At 39.2% G+C, this 23848-nt stretch overlaps 1 protein-coding gene across 1 annotated transcript; it reads right to left on the bottom strand.

Annotated features, from left to right (window-relative positions):
* Positions 1 to 55: 55 nt before the first annotated feature.
* SLC30A7 (solute carrier family 30 member 7) lies at positions 56 to 23607 on the bottom strand. The gene is made up of 11 exons (XM_062497221.1): positions 23528 to 23607; positions 23259 to 23360; positions 19769 to 19882; positions 18257 to 18344; positions 16406 to 16532; positions 15307 to 15462; positions 13833 to 13883; positions 11821 to 11956; positions 4031 to 4121; positions 3134 to 3283; positions 56 to 2403 (listed from the first exon to the last, which is right to left on the bottom strand). Exons 1-11 carry the CDS (start codon positions 23605 to 23607, stop codon positions 2356 to 2358), a joined length of 1143 nt encoding a protein of 380 aa, XP_062353205.1. The 3' UTR covers positions 56 to 2355.
* Positions 23608 to 23848: the final 241 nt, after the last annotated feature.

The following is a 23848-nucleotide window of genomic DNA, read 5'->3' on the forward strand; positions in this document are numbered from 1 at the left end:
AAATAGTAGCAGTTGCCATTTCATTAAGAAACTAAAATAGTGTACACAATTTGAATGAATCTGTCTGGTGCTTGCCTTTAAAGTGATATTAGTTGATCTTCTCTAGCTTCAAATAGCAGTAACAACAAGTATTAAAAAATGAGGAAGTCCTGTTGGCAGCCAGCAAGCAGAGTCTTTGTACACCACACTACAAAACAGTACCTCCACCCTATAATTGCAACCAGATTTTATCACCTTGTCTGTGAACATACATGCACATGGTATCTTAAACTGCAGTGCTCAGATCTGCTCAGCAGACTCCTGCACCCCACCCTGTGCTGGGTAACTTCCATCTTCCTGTCAGGAACTCTGGGCCTAGCACAGCATCTGCCAGGTGGGACAGGGAGAGAGCCTGACAGACTGCCAGGCAGGAGGCCAGGAAAGAGAGATGTGGAACATACAGCCTGCTGGGAGGGCACTCTGCCCCTGTGTTCCCAGGGAAATGGCAATGGAAGGATCTGAAAAGCCAGCAAGATTAAAGGCAGTATTATAGGTGGCTTTGTACTGCCATTTCTTTGCACCCAGTTTCCAGTTCCAAACACAAGAGTACACCCCCAAGATTTGGACACAAAAAAAAAAAAAAAAAAAAAAAAAAAAATCAACATTCACATTTCAATATCTCAGGTGGAAAATTCAGGAACCACCATCAAATTTGGCAAGTGTGTTTTCACATAAAAAGAAATCAGGTGCTATATAGGAACAACAGAATGAATGCAAGAAACTCTCCATATCTGTGATAGATTCAACAATATCAGTGGCAAACAAACCACTTCTGCAAATCAATCTTCAGTAATTTCATAGTGCCTAGCACTTACTACACAGACATTGTCAGCTTCTCAGAGCCTTGATTGTAGTATTGTCTCTGACAGGTACCAAAATGAACACAAAATCCATACCAATCAGTGGCAGCTATGATTTCTCAGAAAAATGCCTGTCTTGCTTTTTATTTCACCACGTTCTGTTTGTAAAATGTCCTCTTTGAAAGTCTTCCATTACTAAGTGAACTACTACAGCATAATGGGACTATCATCTGTAATACCAAACACAGCAGATTGCTTTTGAAAGTGACACTCAGATATCTGAGTAAAATGATTACAAATGCTAGAAAGTATGACAGAAGAATGTTCCTGTGGAAAAAAAACAAAAAACAACCAATCTAACAACCCTTACTGCACTGATAACTTTCTCCCCTATGAAAACATACATGGCCAAAGTAAAATAGTCAAAGATGTAAGATTTGTCAATCTGGGAAAGGCATTAGCTAAAACAGCATGAAAAGCAGTCCTTATTTCCATTTTGGGTATAACTTCCAGAAACAACTATTTTCAATATTTGGAAAGGCAAAATTTGAACTTGATTGCTTTAATAAAAATTATAACAATCTATTAAAATCAAGGAGACTAAAGCTTTCACAATTTCAGGATTTAGTTTTTTCCACCACATAATTTGAAAAACAGACTTCAAGCATTGCTTCCATCACCAGCATTTTCCTTCAACTGCCCATTAAGTGACTGAACAGGAGCAGCATCATGTAATGTCTCATTACTCTCAACAGTATGAAGAGACTCATTGGAGTTAAATCTAAAATTTGGACTAAAATAATTTTCACAAGACACGTGCAACAAAATAGCCAGCTTGTTTCAGAAGCAAGTCTCTTCACAACAGCTTTGTCTTTTACATTTAGAATTTTTCTGTCTGGTAAGATGCAAATATAATGGAAGTCTAACATCTACAGTTATGTAAGTACACACCCCCCCCCAATACATCACTAGTAAATAATCAGACTGCATACAAGATTATTTGTAAAAGTAATAAAACCCTTTGATGCTCCATATTTATGCTGGCAAATAGATCTCCTGATATAAAAGGCACTTTGAAAACCCAATATGGTTTGGTTCATTAAGTTTGCAAAGTACAAACAATTGTACAAACATACAATTATATTGAGGCATGTCAGCCATTGTGACATTGGCTACAAAACAAGTTTCCAATTGCCAATAACACTGGTTTTATGGGAACGAGCAGTGGTTTCAGCAGCTTTACTGAAGACATGACAGGGTTTCCAGTACCACAATCTTATTAAGTAAAAAACCCTCAAAAACTTAGAAGTTTAAGGGCCCCAAAAAAAACAAGACCCGAAGTCCATAACATTCATTCAATATTTACTCCTTAGAAGTGAACTCCCTCCACAGCCCAAGGGCAGAAATCTATTCAGTCAATTCCAGATGTGCTGGAGGCAGGCTCCATCTCAAGAAGTGTTGTCACACCAGTACAGTACTGAAAACTTTGGTCCAACAGCACCATTCCAGAAATTCACTACATGGCTGCAACGTCAATCTGTATGTAAAGCTGCCTTACTCCTGCCTGTGGAAAAGGGAAGGAAGGTTAAAAACACTGTAAAGCCAAAGCAGTTTCCTGTCCTGAACATCAGCCCACATCAGTAGGCAACCTAGCAAAAAACCTCAACATCTGATTTTTCTGTCATTCATCTCCACATTTAGCACATCACTCGGAGAACAACAGATGAGTAAGGAGTTCTTCACACAGTCAAGTGCACATACATAATGATGTATTAACATTAGCTTTGCCACATTACCTCTTCTGATTCATCCTAAATAACTGCCACACGTGAAGCTGCACAAAAGCAATTTTACTTTCTTCTGTGCCAGTTTAACTTCCTGAAAAGCAAGCTGCTTGAAGAACTGTCAGTTAAAACAGAGCTAAGCACAAGAGCGTAACGTGGGACTTGTTCAAACCAGCTCTACATTATGGATCTATCCAGAAAGCCATCACATGTGCAAGCTGCCAATGCAGAGAAAAGCCTGAGCAGGTCCAGCCTGTGGTGAGAAACTCTATGCTAAGAGAAGCCTCATCTGCTTTCCTAGTTCCTTATAGGTCAATATAGATCAACTCCCTTTGATACACCTGAGACAATTACATCTGTTTTGAAATTGTTCTATGCAGCTGGAGCAGGGAAGCTTTTCAAAACAGATACCAAACTCAGAAATATTTAACCTCTGGTAAGAATTAAAATGTCACATCACATAACAACCTATTTACACTTTGAGATGTGATTTCCACTGCTAAGACATACCTGAGTAAAAATATTGTGAGTCTGGCTTAAAATCCACCTTCCATCAGCATCAGGAGCTACTAATAACTTCAAAGTCCCTATGTAAACATCAGTACATAGGGTCCAGAAATGTGGATCATGTAAACTGTAGACTCCTTGCAACTGCTGCACCTAAAAATAGAGGCAAAGTTTAGAAAGTGTATTTCAGAAAATCATAGTCTGTACTATGGTTTTTTGCAGAAAGTATTATAAAAGCCAATACATTCTTTCCCTTCTAGTTCACTGTGCATTTTGTCATCTTTTACCAAAACTTCTTACTACTATCTCAGTTGTAAGGAAGATAGAAACATGGATTTGCCATGAAACAATCCGTGAGATTCTAATTTTAACAGAAATATATTCATTTATCATTTACAATTTTGTGAGGGCTTAGATGTGTCCTGCCAATCCCTTTGTTTTTAACTCTTTCCACTTGCAGCAAACCCTCCATGTGATGGTTGCAGCCTGCAACTCGCAAGGAAAGGCAGCACTCCTGCAAGTGCTTTGTATTAGCTTTGCAGAGGCACTTCATGGCAACCTAATAAAAAAGTTAAGTAGGAGAACAGGTCAGTTCCAGAGTAGTCTTTGTATTCTTATAATACACTTCCAGTGTTATGTATAAGCACACAGTACTTTGGGAGGAATAGCTTCAGAATCTGTTCTTTGGAACTAACAGAAAATTTTTAAAACACAAACTGAGGTGAAGCTACGTGCAATTTAGGACTCCAGGAAAGTATGTATTAAACTGGTACCTCCATTTGTGTATTCTAAGGTACCTTTGACTGGCATTACTGGAAAATCATAAAATATCCTCACACACACAGCTGAGGCTCAGTCAGCAGCTTGATAAGTCAGAGCAAAAACAGCTTAAGAGCTCACCCTCTGGTAGCATTGAGGCAGGGCATTTTCCAGGGAAGGAGGAGTTCGCTGCATCAAAATCCCAATGGACTCCTTTAAAAGTGGAACAATACTAGAAAGAAAAAAGGAAATTAGCTATTATTACATTTTCAAAAGGTGCAAGGAGAAACCTAAGATTTCTTAATGCTGAGAAGTTTTTCTTTAGTTCTTCCATCAAAAGATGAGAAAGTTGCCATGAAAACGCAGTGCAGAAAATAAAAGGATTGACAAAATTGCTATGGTGTCCTATCAGAGGCAAGATTATTTCTCCCCCATGGTTTCCAGAGTCAGCTGGTGATCAGACACAAAAGATTAATGGTTTAATCATGAGATTTGAGATGAAATCTCTTGGTGTCTTGGAAGTTATACAACAAAGCAGCTGTATAGCTCAAAACCAACTTCAGTGGCAAATCATTCACAAACAGCCATAAAAATACTCAACTGAAATTGGGTTTGCTTTTGTGTTTGGTTTAAGGCATATTTTTCTTATGAACTAAGATAATAATGGGGTTCTCATAAAACAAAATTAGTGTGCAACAGTCCAGCTACAACAGAGTTATTTTGTCAGACAACTTGGCATATTCTTGAAGTGAACTAAGTGTAGTTGTCTCATCCAAGCTCAAGGGTTAAACATTTGGAAGCAATTACAGGTTCCCTCCTGGCCAAATGGTCTTGTTTAATCAGCAAACTAAGACATTTAATATCCTTTTTTTATTATTATTACTTTTTGGTTTTTAATAAAATCAGGAGACCAGTAGGCCTATACCCTGAAGCTGCTACTAATAGGCCATACTCTTAAGTATTCAGCATGGTGATTTTTTTGTTCAGGACTAGTGTATCATGTATAGTTTAGTAATGCATTCCAAAACTTTTAAGTGGATGACAAATATCTGTAGCCCAACAGTAAAGCTTCAATAGCAATTTAATTTCAAGAGCTTGCAAGTCACCTAACATTCTGGACTGAAAGTGATTCTGTAGTTCAGAAGCTGTAAGCTGCATTTCAGAGTTCAGCACTGGCATCACAGCTGCAGTACATAGAGTTAAGAGGGATTAAAAGCACACCTGAAACATTTGCAAGAAATTACCTGGACCAGTTATTAAAAGACACTGCAGAATCTTTGTTTAAAATCTCAAAGTGATGGGGAATGCATGGCACAGACCAGCTGTGTATTTGCAGGTGTGAACAAATGACCTAATCACGTTTTTAAAAGTGTTTTCATTTGAACATGAGGCAGTGCTGGCTGATGCACTGCTCAGCTCATTCACTGGCTATACCTTGGCCAGGGTAGGAGGGAGTGAGAGGCTGCGTGACTCTTGTCTAACGAACCCCTGGAAAAGCCACCACCCTAAAATTAAATCTTCTTGCAGGCACAAAGGTTGTTCCAGCCAAATTCACTGCCGGGTGCCATGGCCCTCCAGCACATGGCCTCCCACGTTTGCACTGCCACCAAGGAATCAGTTCAGAAATAGGAAGAAGCAATTAGGGGCAAGAGGAGTTGCCTAAACTGGACCTGTCACCAAGACAAACATTTAGCAATGCAATAACTGTCAGTCCATCCAAAGGAAGCTTAATTGGAGTGTCACATTCTACAGTGGATTACAGAAGTTTAGGGAAAAAAGGTTCTCTTATTAATGGACCTCTCACTAAATAATGTCCATGTCACAAGCATTACATCAAAGGGAGCTGGAGCTGCCAACACACTCCACTGATGAATTGATTTCATTTTAACTCCCTATTTAAAATGCAGGTTTGCTTCTTAATAAAATCCTTGAAAGACCAATACACAAGTTTAGGATGCAAAGTGAATGCAAGAATTTTGAACACTACTCTATTCCCATAAATTTAACAAGACCTCTCTAGCATATGCATCCAAAGGTTTCAAAAACCACACACATACAGGCCGTGCATTTTTCCCAGGAAAACAACTAAAGGAATAGAGAATTTAGTAGTCTGCCTTTTTATTGAAACATACCACTAAGAGTGAGAAAAGCCATGAAAAAAGCTAACAAAAATATCTAATTTGTACAACTTATTTACACTATTTAATAAAACTGATCTACATTATGTGATGGAAATTAATTGTAAGGTAGATTTGAAGAGACAGGCTATGAAACAAGAACATCTTAAAAGTGCAAAGAATAGAGGTAAAGCAGGATGTGGCTCGATACTGTTGGTGAAAATTGAAGCCTATCCTGGGTCACACCTTCTTCCTCTACCTTAGAGCCAGTGTTCAGATACAAAGTTTATCTTCTGCAAAGCTGAAAAGCCAAAAGACAGCTGCAGTGATGTGACAGGCCCTCACAAGTGCTGTGCAGAGCAAAGGCAGCCATGGATGCCCCTCTGCATCCAAAAGGATCCTAATTCACATGGTATTTTACTGTAAGCCAAACTAACAAAACAACAGAATTCAGTTTTATGATGCCTGGTGTTTTCCATTGTTTCATGCATGCTACTGAAGTATAAAACCTTTAATTTAAAAACCAGAACTCCACAAAGTATGCTCTTTTCTCAAACACTGACTAAAACCAGTATTACTTAATCACTAGGAGGCACTGGAAATATCAGTTCTACTTCATGTGACTGAAGAAAACATAAGGGAAGATGACAAAACCAAGCTGGATGACAATACAGTAAGAGATTTTGACCATGTTTTCTCTTTTTTTTTTTTTTTTCTTAGTCATTAGCGAAAAAAATAATAAAAATTGGCTGCCTCCACAGCAACTATTGCACTGGTGCTTCCCCCCTTGTTTGTTTTAATTTTAAGATTATTGAGGAAAACAAATAGTGCTGAATTCTCACCAAGTGGAAAGCTTTATCATGCATAAGCAGTCAGTAAGCTTTGCTATTAAAGCAGACACAATCCCATTGCTTTCTGATTACCAAGCCTTAAAACTAAAATATCACATTCTTTTACAAGACAATAAAAAATGAAAGAGGAGCTAACCAACAGCAAGATTTGGAATAAAATCATATCCTCTACAAAAGCCAGAAAAGCAAAGGCAGCTAATGTTACAGCACATCACATCTACACATACACTGTTACAGAAGTGAAAGGTGTTCAAACAAATCAAAACAAACTATTGACATGAATCTGAAAAATCCAGCCTGCCACTACTACACATGGATTGACTAAAAATTAAGAATGAAAGCATCAGACTCTTATTTAACCTGCATCACATTCAGATAACACTCATGCCCATTCCAGTACCATCTTGTTTATGCCTCTGTTTTTTTAGGTATGGCCAGCAAGAGCCTGGCAATGTCATGATCTTGAACTGCAAAGCTGAAAACAACTCTGGGTAAAGAACCCTTTAGACAGACATTGCACTCAAGAGCACAGCAGGAAATTCATTCAGTGCTCTCAGCACCACAGAAAATAGGGGGTATTTGTGACTGGTTTTGTGGAAGGTAAACAAACATTGCTAAGGATCAAGATCAGCTAGGGTTCTTCAAATACCATAGCTCAAAATCTACAGCCAGTTTTCCAAATTCTGGATTTTTTTCCCAGCCACCATCCATATCAGCAGTTGTTGTTGGCCTATTTCAGAACTTCAATAATAATCTTTAATAGTTTTTTTAATTAGGCAATGGCAATTTTAGTCAGACTGCAAGCTTTGCTCAAGACAAGGATCACAGACTTAACATTTGCTTTACTGATTTTGAATTCTTTTTTCTCATAACAATGTAGTACCTTGATTCTCAAGCAAGGCTGGCAGGTACCATGGCCCTGTAAATAAAGGTAGTGCTTGACATTTAACAATAATGGCTTAAAAAAACACCAACAACAAACACACTAGTGTGGAGGAGTTCTGCTATAAGAAATTCCTTCTGAATCTTAATGAATGCAGCACTTCATTAAAAAAAAAATGTGTTTTTTTATGCTGCTATGCCTCAAACATGAAAGGCCTCAAATGCTACTGGCAAACCCTCCCCAAAGCTCTTTCATATTCTACCATGCTCAAACAGCTCAAGATTTTATGGAAAAAATTATGTAACCCCTGGAAACAACTCCACAAAATTGCCTCATTTCTTTGACCACTTAATATGCAGTCTGCATGTTCTGTGCAATCTAGTACCAGATTTAGTCTACTGTGTCTTTCTAGAAACATGTGGGCCTAATAATGGTTTAGGACAAACTTGATTTATACCAGAGTTGCAGCTTTTGCTTGGTGACTAGTTCCATACAGCTGACTGAAATACTAAAATTGCTTCAACATTTTGGAGGAAGGCTTAGAATACTAAGGTTAAAAACAAAATGAGTGTTGAGTTTTAAATATTAAAAGCAGTTTAGAGATTTGGGAAATTGTTTATTGATTCAAGTCACATATCATTATGTGGACAACACTTTGGAAAAAAGTGAAGAGCGTTAGCCTAAACTACAATGAAATAGTCAAGCTTTTGTTAAAAAAAAATGCTAGTAAGGCAGACTTGTCTATTTTAAGCATGTCCTATTTATGTTTTAGTTTCATGAGAAGGAAGAGTCATTAGATATTAATGTTTGCATCCAGGAAAATTCAGATCCCACACAGTATTTTCACTGTGCAGTCAGAATGTTCTCTGCTAACTCATGAGCAGTTAGGCAGAGAATGTCACCCTACAGCACCCTTAGCAAAGGATCACAGGAGCAACAGAGCAACTGTCAGCAGCTGAAAATTTGCACTAATTAGAGATGTGATCAACAAGAAGGCTCAACCATTTGATATAAAAGCTTGACTTCTCTGAAGAAGCACTGCTTAACCCTTCTGCACATGCACAAGGCAAAACAGGTTGCAAAGTGGAGTCTGTACAGCTTTACACTGCACCAGTGAGTTTAGTCATCTTAAACAGTTATTTTTGTGATTTCTCTGGCAAGTGTGGCCATCATTTCAGAAACCTGAACAGGGAAGCAGACAAGGCTCAAATAAACCAGAGAGAACTACCCAACACTAAAGCAAGTAAACACTTGCTTTATAAAACATATAATATAAAATGTATGAACAGTTATCTCATATAGCCACAAGCAAGCCTAGATTAAGAGCAATGATTTTCCCCTGCATTCTCATGCAGTAGCTTTGATATTCTACTGGCTCACCAGACACAGTTCCATGAAAGGCAGTAAGGATTTCTGTTCTGCCTTTATTCCTTCTTTGTATACAAAAGTATCATAGAAGGAATACAGATTAAAAAAACAAAAACAAAACCCCAAACAAAATCAAACTAAAACAAACTTTAAAACCTCCACAACAAAAAAAAACACCCTAACAAAACAAGAGAGAAACAGAAGTCCTGGACCTAACCTACCCCCTACTCATATACTGCAGGCTCTCTAAGTCAAACTCAGACCATTAAACAGTAACTTGGAGGATACAGTTCCAATTAGGGCAAAGTCCCCTACCACCATTAAAACTTTTTATTTACTTTATCAGATTGGCTTTTGCATCTCTGGCTCAAAACTATGCTTCTTTTATTATAGCCACAATGATCCTGAGTACAGACAGGATCTTGATTTTAAAATACACAAGAATGGGGTCTGCTTATTGGGGCACACAGATACTCCAGTTTACCTTATTGAAGTTGATTTAACAGAAATTCAACGAATATTCATTTGAAACAGAAGACAATTATTTAATCTGAAGCCAAATTTACCCCAAAAATTATTTATCAAGGTTTCAGATTTGACAGAAATTGACAGCTACTCCTGTATTAGAAATTGAACATCCCAGTCCTTCCCACCTCAAACCACAAGTATCCCATGAGCAGACAATTAAAAAAGCCCAAACACATCCCAAAACCCAAATATCCTCCCCACACCCCAAACTAGACACAGCTCTTGCCATTACCAGTTTAGAGTATTTTTGCAATGTTATTTCCCTCAAATTTTAAATTTCACAAAACTTTAGTAGTTTTTTTTTTTTTCTCTAGGTTAGATTTAGGTGACTTTAAAAGATTAAGTACATAACTATTATATATCCTAGCAAGCATCACCTGGGCTCCCATATTGCTGTTACAGAAGATTGTCTTATGGGAAAATCTGAAAACCCTTTTGCACTAATTATTAAAGGACACTTCAAACACAGCACAGTGAAGAATAATGCAAAATTAGAAGTGGTTTTATGTCCAGGTCTGTAAATGAAGATTAGTAAAGTCAAACTCCACAAAAATGGGACTCAAGTTCTCAACAGCCCTCTGAAACTGCCAGTGATCTTATTTATGATCTCGAAGTGCATTTCAAGCAAAACTATCAATAGGTCATCATTGGACCGCATAGAAAACAAATAAAATACCAACACAAAACCACTCACCCCTGCAATTAATGCCTGCTCCACTGGTGTGCCAGGATGTGTCAGTTGGCAAGAAATGCAGGCTTGCTTCCATCAACTATGATGCAGCTGACTGCACTGATAGCAGAATTATTCTACTGATCATTTATAGCATTGTGGACCAACAAAGTAACGTTACAGGCTGAAGTCCGATATCAGCTCAAAAGACACATCAAATAGTGAACTTGTCCAGTATTTTCAGCATAGAACATGGGTCTCAAATTCCCTCCTATCTGTGCTAGAAAACCTATAAACAGCATTATTATGACACCTCTATTATGGAATTCTGTGTTATTTCAACTACTGTATGAATGGAAGGAGGAAAAGAATTGCCATTCATGTGGTATTTTCTGCTGTACACAAAGCTGGACCCTTAAAATACAAAGTGTATTGAAACCTGTGTTTTACTCAGCTACCACCTCTACCTCAGTAATAGTTTCTTCTCCAGTGGAAACTTGCACATTTTCTTTCCCATTTTTTCAGAGTTCAGTACTAGAAGTAGTTTGCAACAATTTGTTATTTATGAAATTAGAGGCTGTTGAAGTCAGAATCTCTGGAGTTTATATTAAAGTGGTGATTTAAGAGTGATTTCTGGCGCAGACATTTCTGTGGGCGTTGTGTCTGAAGCCTGCTGCCCTACTTTGACTAACAGGGAGATTCACATCAATAATCCTGTGAATGCTGCCATGCACAAGCCATAAACATGCCATACATGGTATCAGCAGAAGTAGCTGCAGTTCATCAGATGACACTCACCACTGCTGAACAGACAAAGGTGTTCAGTCATTAGGTTGTAACTGGAGCTGTGGCACACTGCCCTATGGCACCATTGAAACTGCTGCCAAAAAAGCATCATAGCATCACTGAATTAAATATTTGCTTGACCAGTCTAATCCAAACAGCCTCACATTCACAGTGATCTTGGTAAGAAACAACTGTGAAATCCAGAAGTACATGAAGCATTTCCATAAGATCTTAAAAGAAATAAGGATGTCTCAGATGGCCAATACAAAGGAAAATACAGTTCTTGTTGAGATAAGAAAACAAAATTAAAAACTAGCAGCCTTGATTGGCCAAGGACAAGGGCACATCCTGTGCCAGCAGTCTCAAGTCTGCTGTCCTGAAACCATTCTGCTCCATTTACTGGAGTACATTGGTTTATATAAGCATGTACTAAATACAGAGATGAAGCATTCTACAGTTTGAACCTTGAAGACATTTTTGCAGTGTTATGCAAAGAAGGACAAAATATGCAGACTTAAGAGTAAAAGTCGTAGCTGTAGAAAAAGGAAAGAACAACAGGTCATGTGAGAGGTCAGCAAAATGGCTGGACAGAACAGAGGTAACACACCAATCTTGGAAAAAGAGCAAATGCTGTAAATCATTAGCATAACAAAACCCCTTTTTTCATCTGAGCTGCAATTTCTGCTGCATCAAAAATCCTACCAAATACCAGTGATAGCAACACTTACCTTACACCTATAAGTAGTGCTATCAGCATTGAACAAATAGGATCTGCTATCATTAGACCATAGTTCTGCATCAGTAAAGCAGATATGATTACACCAATACTTCCCAGCGTGTCTGCCACAATGTGCAGAAATACACCTGAAAGAGATCAAGTGATACCATTACAACTTGCTGTCCTTAAAGCTAATGGAGCATTTCAGAGATCTTTTAAAAAGGAGTTTCAAGAACTAGGTAATATGATTTATATTTTTAAAATTCGTGGTCAGTTTTGGGTCAAACTCACAAAGATTTTAATGCATTTGTAGAATATGGGCCATTTAAAGAACTTACATTCTGTTAGGCACCTAGCAGTAATGGGTATTTCACAGCAAGGCTATGAACTTGAACAGTGATTGACAGCTGCAGATAGACTTTTTTCATTCAATACCCAACCTTATTATAGTACAGAAACTCCTGTTCCCTGATGCCTACAGCAGTGAGTTCTGTGTAAGATGGACAAACTGTTAACAGAAACAATTCTGTAAAGCTTTGACACATGCTAATGTTTAATTGACAACACCTTCTAGAAGTCATTTGGCAAAGAAATCCAAGACAAATAGTTTTGAGAATTAAACAATACTGCAGACATGAAAAGCCTTACTCTTATTCTGAAGAATAACACTGCCTTCAAGTACAAAGAAAAACACACTTTGCAGCTAGTCAAAGTTTAGCCTTTGGAGCTCTCTGCTGGCAGTGACTGGAAGTCATTCAGAAACAGCTTTTCGAATGCAATTCTACAGACAGGTTATCCCCTCTTGTACAAACAACACACTACTATAAACCAGTTCTTTGGGGATTTCTCCAAGTCTACATTTGTACTGGATCTGGCTGGTTCAGAGCTGGGTTTCTCCACAGCAGCCTGCATCAAGGCCTTCTGTTTTCATGACCCCACAGCAGGAAGGCTGAGGCTGGCAAGATGCTGAAGGGGCACAGAGCCAGGCCAGCTGACCCAAATGGACCAGAGGGACATTTCATGCCATCCAACACCATGCTCCCCATAAAACTACAGTGTTGTCTTTCCCAAATAGCTGCTGCTCAGAACTTCCCTAGGCATTCATCTGCTGGTGGGATGTGATTGCTTCTGAGTGACTGTCTTGATAGTGACTGTCTTCACATCACTTGGTGGGATTTTTCCCTCAGTATTCAAAAAAAAAAACAACAAACAAACAACCCAGGTCTTTTTAATATGCTTGAACTAAAATAAGTTTTTCACAAAAAGACTGACTTTCAAATATCTTCAACTGAAATACTGAGTACACATATACACAATATAGTGTACTGTAAATCCAGGAAGTAACTTGTAAGTGTTCCTTCTCAAGGACTACCAACAAGCTAGAAAATCATCCAATAAGAGAAAACCCTATGTACATTTGGGGTATGCCAAATAATTACTACCTCCTACATCTCATAATTGTCCCCCTTTAACTTCTGAACAGTTAAAAAAAGCAAAATAAAACCAACAAACAGACAACTAAAGCTCAAAACCAACATCTAAATTATTCATAACTAATGCTCAGGAGATCAGGGACTACAATACTACTTTAGGAAATTTAGATTCATTACCATCTGCTCTAAACCAACCCTAAGAACTTGATGAAATGCAAGTTTTAAGCTCAGGTACTCTTTAACAATTATATCAATCTGCATCTTTGTGTTACAGAACATATATTGCAATTAGGCTCCTTAGGTTTCTGCTTTCAACCACTCCTTCTTAGTTTTTCATTGCTTTTTCAGCATCAATAACAGAAGCTGAATCCCAGCTGTTGGGATGTCTCTTTTAAACTGTGTGTACAACACCTAGTCATGCACAGGATACAGCAGAGCTGTTTACAGGGGGAATGGAACTTTGTTAAATAGCTCCTTTAAGTAAAACATGGCATTTATCCAGAGGAACCCTCTAGAACAGATGTGTGACAGACCCAGGCAGGCAGACTGTGACAAAACCAATAAACCAGCATACTTATTCTCATCATACCTTGTAAAATCTGTTTGCTGGATCCAGGCATTACTTCAAGGGAATGGTCATCTGTGAAGGCAATTATTGACATATTAACCTAGACAAAGGCTCTCTCTAGTGGACCTTCTGTTACATTCTTCCTTTCAGAAATGTCTTGGACAGACAGGCTGCTCACAATGACCAGCTTTTATTGAAGCTATTGTTTTTTAATGCAGCAATTAAGTTGAAAGCACATTTTTTAAAATGTAACATTGCTTTACACAGTAGATTTCTACATAGGTATATATTAAAATATATTATCTACATTACAAACAGAAAAATAAGACCTTGCTAGTATATAGCAAAGTAAGACCCCTCAAGAACCCAAGGCATGAACACAAGCCAGAAGAGTAGGTTCAAACAAATTTGCTAACCAGAAATACTTCACTTAGGCAAGTATCTAATGTAAAAAAACAAAAAACAAAAAAACAAAAAACAAAAAACCAAGAATAAGACTTGGAGAAGAAACAAGTAAGTGAAAAATCTTCTCATCCAAGCAGATTAATGCCTCTGTAGCATTAATCTGAAAGATATTTTAAGAAAAACTTGTTAAAGGACAGTAAAAGGCTTCTAATGAAGAAATACAATAATTTACACAACAGCTGATTTGAATATCAAACTGCACAAGACAGACAGCTGCATTCACTGGTCTACAAGGGTGGGGACCATGCAGAAGACAAGGAAGAGGCAGAAACAGGGCCTTCCTGCTTTCCAACCAAATTCCAGGAGAACTACTGGAAAACAAACACCAATTTTCTAAAAATAGCAAGGAAGGGACAAGTAAATACACTTTTTATACTCTTTGTCACCTCCTGTCTGCCAGCTCCCACACTATTCCTGTTCTGAATGTGCACATTTTGAGTGATGTCAGATCTCAATTTATGGCTTAGGCAGGAAGGACTGACAATCCTGCGTTACCACAAGGCTTTCATTTGCATTGTTTCAATAGGTGGTACCTACACAGCCTCTTCACCCATAGTGAAGGCTGTTTTCACATTTTACATTAATGTCTCTGCTCAGATTGTTTGCCTTCATAGAAGAGGTCTCAGCATAGCTAACATAGCAAGTATCTTTTCCATAACCATCTTAAAACAGATTGCAAGTACACAAAATGGGAAAAGTCCTATCTGAGATCGCAGACCAAGTACAACTAACAATCCATAAGTACATTTTTTCTAATATCTTGAATTGTAAAATTGTACAAATGCAGAACAATAGCAAAACAGTTCAACTTTGTCAATTGATTTTAATAAAAAATTTGAAACAGGGCACTTGAAACACAAAATGAGTCACAAAAACATGGTGGGGGCAGAGCATACCATTAAATGTAATGAAGCTGCTTCCATGTATGATCACAGCAAGCTGACAACACGCTCTATTTATTTTTCAGTAAGTTATTAATTGTAGATTTAGACTGAGCCAGGATGGTCTATGATATCAACTCAGTACTTACCATGACAATAATCCTGCCCATGAGAGTGTCCATGGCCATGACCATGACCATGAGGGTGTCCATGGGAATGTTTATGTTCATGGCTGTGTCCATGATCTCCGTGACTGTGCCCATGGCTGAGACCACCATTAAACAGAGAATGGCTGTGCTCATGCCCTATAAACAAATGTCACCATTAGAGTGAATTTATAAATACATAAATGATGAATAAAAGTACACTTATATTTGTTTCTCAGCTACTCAAAACCTATCCATCTTTTAGATCATCTTAAGGTATGGCTTTAAATAAGAAACTTAACACAAAGTGTTTGTCATCTACAGCTCTGCTGTGCGGACATATTTTGTATATATATAAATATACCAGGTTTTAGAAACCAAGTGCTTTTATACATTCCCACTTCTGAGACTTGTTGTGCTACACTTCTAGTAGGATTTGAAAAACGTACACTGCATTAGATATAAGCACTTTAAAAATAGCTGTTTTAAAAAAGCAGAAAATTACTGTCATCTGCAGATTAAAAATTCAAGCTCAGATTTCTGCCTAAAGACCAAAGACTATGTTCTTCCACCAGTCTAATATAAATTTATATGTAAAGCTCAAAGAAAGACCCACAGGCTCTTGCAGAAAAAAAAACCCAGAATGTTTACCATGTGTATTTAGGCAAATAAATTCTACATTTCAATTCAAAAGACACTAAGTTGAGAAGCATCTGAAGCAGAATCATCTCATGCTTAAAATTTGGTTTAAATACTGTTTCTAAATTTTCCAGTCAGAATCTTGTTAAAGTTTGTTCAAAAATTTGTCCAAAAAGATGCGCTGCAAATCTCTTTCAATAAGGTGCAGGAGAGTGCATGAACTCCAGAAAGCAGCTTCTGGACTCCTAGGTGCTCCAGTTAATGGATATTGACATGAGAAGTACAACAGTGGCATACCAGGGCTGGTAATAAAACACAGAAGTCAACACAGCAAGAGGTCACACACACATTTGGCTGGGATTGCCTTGAACAAGACATCAAATGGAATACTGGGGTTCTTACTGGGGCACGTAAGGCCCTAGAACACAGGCTGCCAAGAAAGGAAACAGAAAGGAAATCCTACCAGAGCCATGTGAATGCCCATGACCTCCATGCTGAAAAACAAATATTCCTATAAGATTTACAATGAATCCCAGTATAGAAACAGGAAGAAGTCTCTCATGATGCACATCAGGAGGCTCAAGTGCTCTCTAAAAAAATAAACAAACCAAAAAGCAAATGTATAGTTTTACAATCTCTTTACATCATTAAAAGGCACCACAAAACTACTTAGATGCAGGAGCATTCTCATACAGAACATATATATACACACACACATATATATATATATATGGAGAGAGAGAGAGGGAGAGAGAGCTGCTAATTAAAAATTACTCAGGACTTCCAGTTTTTGGGATGATACAGAGACCAATTCTTAGTGTCTGAAAATAAAGTTCTATTATTAAAGCTGTGAAAGTACAGTAGAATATTCTGAGAGTCTAGCTCAGTTTTATCATAAGATGTGGTTATGCTGTGGGATGTGTTCTCAACACCATCTGAGTGGTGAAACACGGCAGGTTTGTTCCAGTATGTGGATTGCTTAAGTCACCTCTAAAACTTCCAAGAGTCTACAATACCATTTATTCCTTTCTCTTTAGAAAGGTGAGGCAATGAAGGGAATGAAATGAAGACTCCAAACAAATTATTATATTATATTTTTAGACATTCTCAAATCTATACTGATTTTTTTCAATTATTTTTCACCCTACTTCCTCTGGAGTTTTTTTTTCAGTGAGACATTATAGGCCTAATACAATTTGCACAATCTGAAGCCAAGTGTTGATGACAGTAAATTACTACTGACAGGGGAGAAAAACATTTACCATCTCTCCACAAGGATGAAAGGTACAGGCAGTAAATAGCAAGACAATAAAACATTTAGCACAATAAAATTTTAAAGTAACTGATGGTGACAGAGTCACCATCACAGGCAAAGAGAATACTTAGCATGGGAGCACAGATCAGCAGGAAAAGAATTATCTTTCAATATTACCCTTGGTCCTGTCATGGTTTTTAATTTTTCTAGTAAGTTTTCCTCCTGTTTCTAGATTTGAAGTTTTTCCAGGCTTTAGGCAATTTCAGCCCAGTTTAAACTGATTTTGAAGTATTTACAAGCCTATCAATGTAGAAAAATGTTCAATGTAGAAAAAGCTCTTCCCAGTTCTCCGTTAATAAAAGAAAAACTCAATAGACTTACTCTGAACTAGAAGTCTAAACAAATTTATAGTGTATTTCCCATTAAAAAGTAAAAGCATTAATCCAAGCTGATTAGAAATAGTTATCAGTTTTATTCTTAATCCTTGATGTTGCCCTTAATGTCTAAATTTCAATCTTGAAATTATTACCTGAACCACCATGTAAAAAAAGTGCAAGAAAAGAGCCTTTGTAAATGTTTAAGCTACTACTACTTGCCATGTATATCAGAGTTCAAGATTTGGAGAATAGTGCTCTATCCTTAACAAGCTGGTCCAACTTCTCTGCATGTTATTTATGACTAACTGCTCTCCTCTGAATGACTAGTCTGGTCATTTCTTGGCCTCATTTGTTCTTTAGTAATAAAAAGTGAAGATCTTTCTAAGACATCCTTAACTGGCTGAAAAAAAAGGACAGGCTCCATCTCACAGAATCTACACATGAACAAAATAGACTGTTTAAGAAGCTAGTATAGATACAATGAAAAAGCTGGGTTTCTCTGTCATTAAACAGCAATTTCAGATGGCCCTATTCTCTGTTCAAATCACAGCTTTCTTAATTAATTATTAATATAATTTGAATTTTCAATTAATAAATTTCAAAATTTTATTCCTGTTAAAACCAGAAATGTTTATCCATATTAATTACAGAAAGAAATAGTGTAATTGATTTCATAACATACCTCAACACCTTCAGAAAAAATGAAGAATGCTGTAAAGATGAGGAATAGACCATTTACAAAACCAGCAAGTACTTCTGCTCGAACATAACTGCAAGAAACAAAAAAAATAATAGCAGACATTACCAGTTCATTTAAATGCTGAAAATTAGAACTTAAAAGAGACTGGAGTGCAATCTTCTAGCTCTCAAACAGCTATATTACACAGGAATTTGCTAAATGGAAGATGGCATATAAATTACAGATGAGTACATAAAACTGACCACCTTGTACTTTGACAGAAGCTACCTGATCCAGATCAGCCATTCCTTGATCTATATATAAGAAATCTTTCAATATGTCAAAATCTTTCCATTTAAGATTATGTCTACTCAAAGTTATACTATAAATGTAATTTGGAAGCCACAAATTAAGATAATCATGTGAAATCTAATCAAAGTTTTCTGGTGTTAATATCAAACAGACATGTATTAATTTGCTTCCCCTCTAGAAGGTGGATTTTCAGTAAAAGTTTTAAGTAGAAATTAATTATTTCAGACATCAAATTTTGACAATAACAAACTGCCAGGTGTAGAATAATATGTAATTTCAATGTAGCAAACATCAGGCTTAATAAAGTGTGGCTGTTCTCTGATAAATGGAACACCAGCTGTTTAAATTCTCAGCAGTAATTAATACAAACGTGCTTTCACTGCAATTAGTTCATGGTACGATTCTCTCTAAATTGATTTCTGTGCATGCTGGAGCTTCCACCTAAATTAAACTGTGCTTTAAGCTTCAAACTATGTGACTCACACTTAAGAAAGGCAGCTGAAGCTAAATGCTGACAGGTCAAGAATGCAACGGGGAATGCCCATGTCATAAACCATTTGCTGGTAATCAGTATTACCAGTTAATAATATTGTACCACCAGTGTTGTTTTATAGGGCACAACTGCCACATTCAGTGGAACCAAGTGCCTGTCAAATGCCAGCTACAGCAGGTAAATCCACCAAGGGCAGTATGGGATGACACACCTCAGCCTTGAGAATCTGTGTGAATGGCAGCCACCATTCCAAATCCTGCTGCTTCTGAGAATAAAGGCTTATAATCTCCAATGCAGCATCACTGAGACTTGGCTCCATTCAATTGTAACCTTCTGTTCCAAAGGAGGAGTGGGACACCAGCAGTCTGGGAATCCCTGTAATGCTCCTCACTGCACTGTGAGGACAAACCCAGGATGTGGTTGTTTGTGCCATTAATACATGGCAATGCAGGGCAACTTTCTGCTCTCTAACTTGTTCCCACTAGTATGATCAGAGAGATCTTGGAAGTGATAAACCTTCTTCCCAAAAGCAATGCCTTAAATTTTTTTTTATTTCTATTAACTCAGATGCTTACATAGCTCACCTTAAAGAAATCCTCAATTTCAACATAGTTTTCCCATGTTCAGAAAAAAGCTTTTGTTTGTAAGTGAAAAACTACCACCTAAGCATTTACTACAGCACATTAAGGTAACAGCCTGAAGTTTCTTACCCATATGAGAAAGCATCGTTTGACCTCCATTTTGAAATAACTGAAGCTGCTAATCCCGCCAACAGAGCAGTGCAGTCAAAAAACATATGAAAAGAATCTGATATTAGACCTAAACTGAAAGAGAACAGGAAGAAAGTGTTATGTTCCATATGCTAGACGTTGAGAATGAAAATAAAAAATAAAAAAAAAACAACCCCACAGACATTAATCTTTTACACACTAGCAGAATACACTGTGTTTCTAAGCTTCAGGCAGTTTTGCTAGCACAGAGGAGAAATCCACACTTCATCATCAACACAAATATGATGCCAAAACTGCTTTTGTCAAGTTAGAGAAGGCACTTTCAAAGAGTGCTTGGCAAAAAAAAAAATCCTCCCAGTGTATGATTTTGGTGATAGTGAAAGGTGATTTCCATAGATACACACCAAAATTCCTGGAGTAGATTTACCCACAGACACATCTCTCATCAACGTAATTCAACTTTAAATCTTTGCCTTAGCAGTGGCAAGGCACTGACTAGGAGATACACAGCTCTGAGATCTAGAGGCTGAAGGAACAGGCTGAGACCACATCTTCAATAGCTTATTTCAAAAACCAATGCACAAATGTCAGTCTTGATGGAGAAACAGTTAAACCAGAATGTTAAAAAGTTCAAAGCAACTTAAACTAGTTCATGAGCTAGTCAGTCAGTAGAATTTGTATCAGTTTGTAAGCTATAGGTAAACTGGGGTTAACACCACACACAAGCGTTGCCAAAGTTTACCAAGTTACTCATGAACAGGTTCTGTAAGTCTGCAAGGAGGTACAAACATTGAAATAAACAACAAAAAAAAAACCTTCATATTTTAAAAGGCATTTGATAGAGAGGTACTGTTGAGCAATTGTTAATCAACAGTTCCAAAAGTTCCACTTTCCCAGTTCTTTGGTTATCTAAGAATAATTACATACACAACTGAGTTCTTGGAAACTGAAGCACAGGAAGCAATTACTGGTTTAACAAGTTCTAGAGGATAGACACAAATTCACCTTGAAGTCAAATACAAAGTTTCATTAGTTCCAGCCACTTCACATTGAAAAGCCAAACCATTTCAGACTTACTGAAAATAATTACAAGATTAATCTTAAGTGTTTCAGATGAAACACTCAACAGTGGAAGAAGTGGGTTTGAAGAAGAGGAAAGACCAAGTGTCTTGCTCTATATATTTATGTATATACTTTATGGACACACACAGAGCTATACCTACACACAATATTAAAGGCAGAGGGATGATGCCATGGTATAATGTCCTCATGTGCTGTAGCCACCAAAGCAGGAGAGATGAAGCTGTTCTGAACAAACTTTAAAACAAGACCCATAGGCTGAATGCCTACGAAGCAGCAAAATGGAATTTGCTATTGAACTGTTGAAGGGGTCTGGTGACATCTTCCCCCTCCACAAAACCAGGTGATATCTTTAGGGAAACAGCTGATTTTAGGTTTGGTTCTGAGCAGTTAGGAAGATCCAGTGAGTAAAAAAAATGCACCACAAAGCACATCAAACATTCAGGTAGAAGGTAATTAGTGACAGTAACCCTAAATTGTACTGATTATGAAATGGAAAGAAAAGCACAGCTAAGCAGAGACAGCTACTGCTTTCTGAGGTGTTTGGGTTTTGGTGTTGGGGAGGAGGTTCGTGGTGTTGGCTTTTTTTTTTTTTTTTTTAATAGAACCTTCTGGGAAAGAGAAGTGTATAAGGACTGCTACTCTAACAAAATTCCATGGGAGTTCTAGAACCAGAAATGCAGCAAGTTACCATGGCACTGTGCTCACACCTGCAAATCTCACTAAGGCAAGACTTACCTTAAGTGCAACACCCATACAGCTGTGCTGCTTTCAAGACCTAAGCTAACAACTCCATGTGGCCAGAGGCACGTGGATTTATCAGCAGGGGTCAGCAGACTGCATCTGCAATGCAATTCACCTCATAGCATAACCCTGCTCTGTGTCATAGGTACAGCTACAAGTGATCGAGCTGCACAAATGGCAGGAAGCCTGGCAAGAGACCAATCTCCTTTCATCTGAGGCTTTTTTAAAGTGACCTGTAAAATAACAAGACCTTAGAAAAAATGGGTGCAAAGCGATTACTAAAGTAATCAAGTGATCCAGTCAACAGCCAGTTGATACATCCAGTCATACAGTGAACCACCAGCAACATGGGATGCATGCAAGAACTTCTGTAGAACCAAACACATCATCCAGATTATAAATTAGTAGAAACCCTGTACTCAAACACAGTGTCTAAATAAAGACACTTCCACAGCTGATTTAGTTTAACATCAAATTAAAACAAATGTGCACACATAGCAAATTTCAACCTTAAACAAGCAAACAAGCTCTCAGCCAGCAAACTCGTGACCAGTGACAGAACTCGAGGGAAGAGCATGAAGCTGAGTCGAAGGAGGTTTAGATTAGACATTAGGAAAAGGTTTTTCACCCAGAGAGTGGCTGAGCACTGGAACAGGCTCCCTGGGGAAGCAGTCACATCACCAAGCCTGACAGAGTTCAAGAAGCATCTGGACAACACTCTTCTGTGAGTTCAGGAAACAATCTATTTGTCAAACAGAAGCTCAGGAGAATTTCTCATCGAGGAGCAATGGAACTGTGTCATTAAAATGACAAAATGAACCCTGTAGAGTTCCTTGTTTGCTTGGTATGTGTTTGCTCTTCCAGGACATGACCTATCTGCTTTGACTGAAGACACTCCTCATCATTTTCTCTGGTACCCTGCTACCCCTCTCTACTAAAGAAGTACTTGCTAAGACACTGCTTTGCTCTAGCCCAAAATCTCAACTCAGAGATACCCAAAACTAGTGACTTGAAACATAAACAAAAGGTTCAACTAATGGCTCTGCAGTAAATCCTAATTCTTAATGTCAAGTATGAACAAAAATAAGTGTCTTCTGAATTCCAATATGCCACATTCTTCAGTGACAAAGTTCCATAAGTGTCACTAAAGTTTCTCAGTTTAGTTATCTCATATACAGGACTTTTTAAGGACAAGGATGCTTGAGACAGAGATATCCAGGTATCAACCTATGGATAAAGCATACTCCCAAACAGAGAATCTCTGTGGCAAGCAGCGGCTCCAGCCCCCGAGTCCCTTAACTCGGACCAAGGCCGAGGCTTCCTCCTCAGCAAAGCACCGAACATAACAGCAATTCCAAACAGCATTCCTTCGCAACGCACCGAGTCGCTCCCCACCGCCGGAGCGCCTCCGCCGCGTCGCCGGGACCCGGCAGAGGGAACGATTGGCGTCGGTCGCTGCCCACGACAGCGGACCCAGACGGGGGAAGCTCTGCAGCGGCCCCCAAGGCTCTGCCAGCGGCCCCTCCGGACGGCGGGCCAGGAGGCCCGGCCCCGCCGAGAGGAGACGTGGCACTGGCCGGGCGGGACGCGCCGCTTCCTGCCCGCTGCAGCCGCGCTCGCCCCGCCGCGCTCCCGCCCCGGTTACCTGTTACTCCAGATGCCGTAGAGCAGCTCCACGAAGGCGAAGGAGAGGTTGAGACAGAGAAAGGAGAAGAGGTTTCGGGAAGTCTTGTCCGCCAGGATAGACCTGTGCAGGGAGCACACCGCAGGTCACCGGCCGCCGGTACAGCGCCAGGAGGCCGGGGCCGCTCGCCGGGCGGCCCGGGCGCCTCGGCACCAGCCGACACAGCCCCTCCGCGGGGGCTCGGCCGCGGCGCCGGCAGCGCCCGGCCCGGCCGGCTCCAGGCCACTCACCTGAACCAGCCCGAAACCTTCCTGAGCAGGTTGAGCCTCGGCGGCTTGTACTCATCGTCTTTGATGGACAGGGGCAGCATCTTTCCGGCGGCGGGGCCGCGGCGCGCCGGGCCGGCAGGACGGGCAGGCGGGGCGGGAGCGCTGCCCGGCCGGCCCACACGCCGCTTCCGGCCGCCACCGCGCCTGCGCCGCCGGGCACCGGGGCCGAGGGGGCGCGCCGGGGGCCGGGCCGGGACCGCGGGAGCTGCCCGGGCTCGCGGCTGCGCCGCCCGCTAATGAAACACAACACGCCCCGAGCGTGAGCTCTTCTCCGCCCCGTGC

The sequence above is a fragment of the Cinclus cinclus genome, chromosome 8, assembly GCF_963662255.1.
Source record: "Cinclus cinclus chromosome 8, bCinCin1.1, whole genome shotgun sequence".
In the NCBI taxonomy this organism is placed as follows: domain Eukaryota; kingdom Metazoa; phylum Chordata; class Aves; order Passeriformes; family Cinclidae; genus Cinclus; species Cinclus cinclus.

Coding starts and splice junctions, on each gene's coding strand:
- SLC30A7 (XM_062497221.1), bottom strand. CDS start 23,607: ATGCTGCCCCTGTCCATCAAAGACGATGAGTACAAGCCGCCGAGGCTC. Junction 13,884..15,306: donor TGGGCAGGATTATTGTCATG/GTAAGTACTGAG, acceptor TTGCCTTCACAG/ATGACCATTCCCTTGAAGTA. Junction 11,957..13,832: donor CAGCAAACAGATTTTACAAG/GTATGATGAGAA, acceptor GATCTCTTTCAG/GTGTATTTCTGCACATTGTG.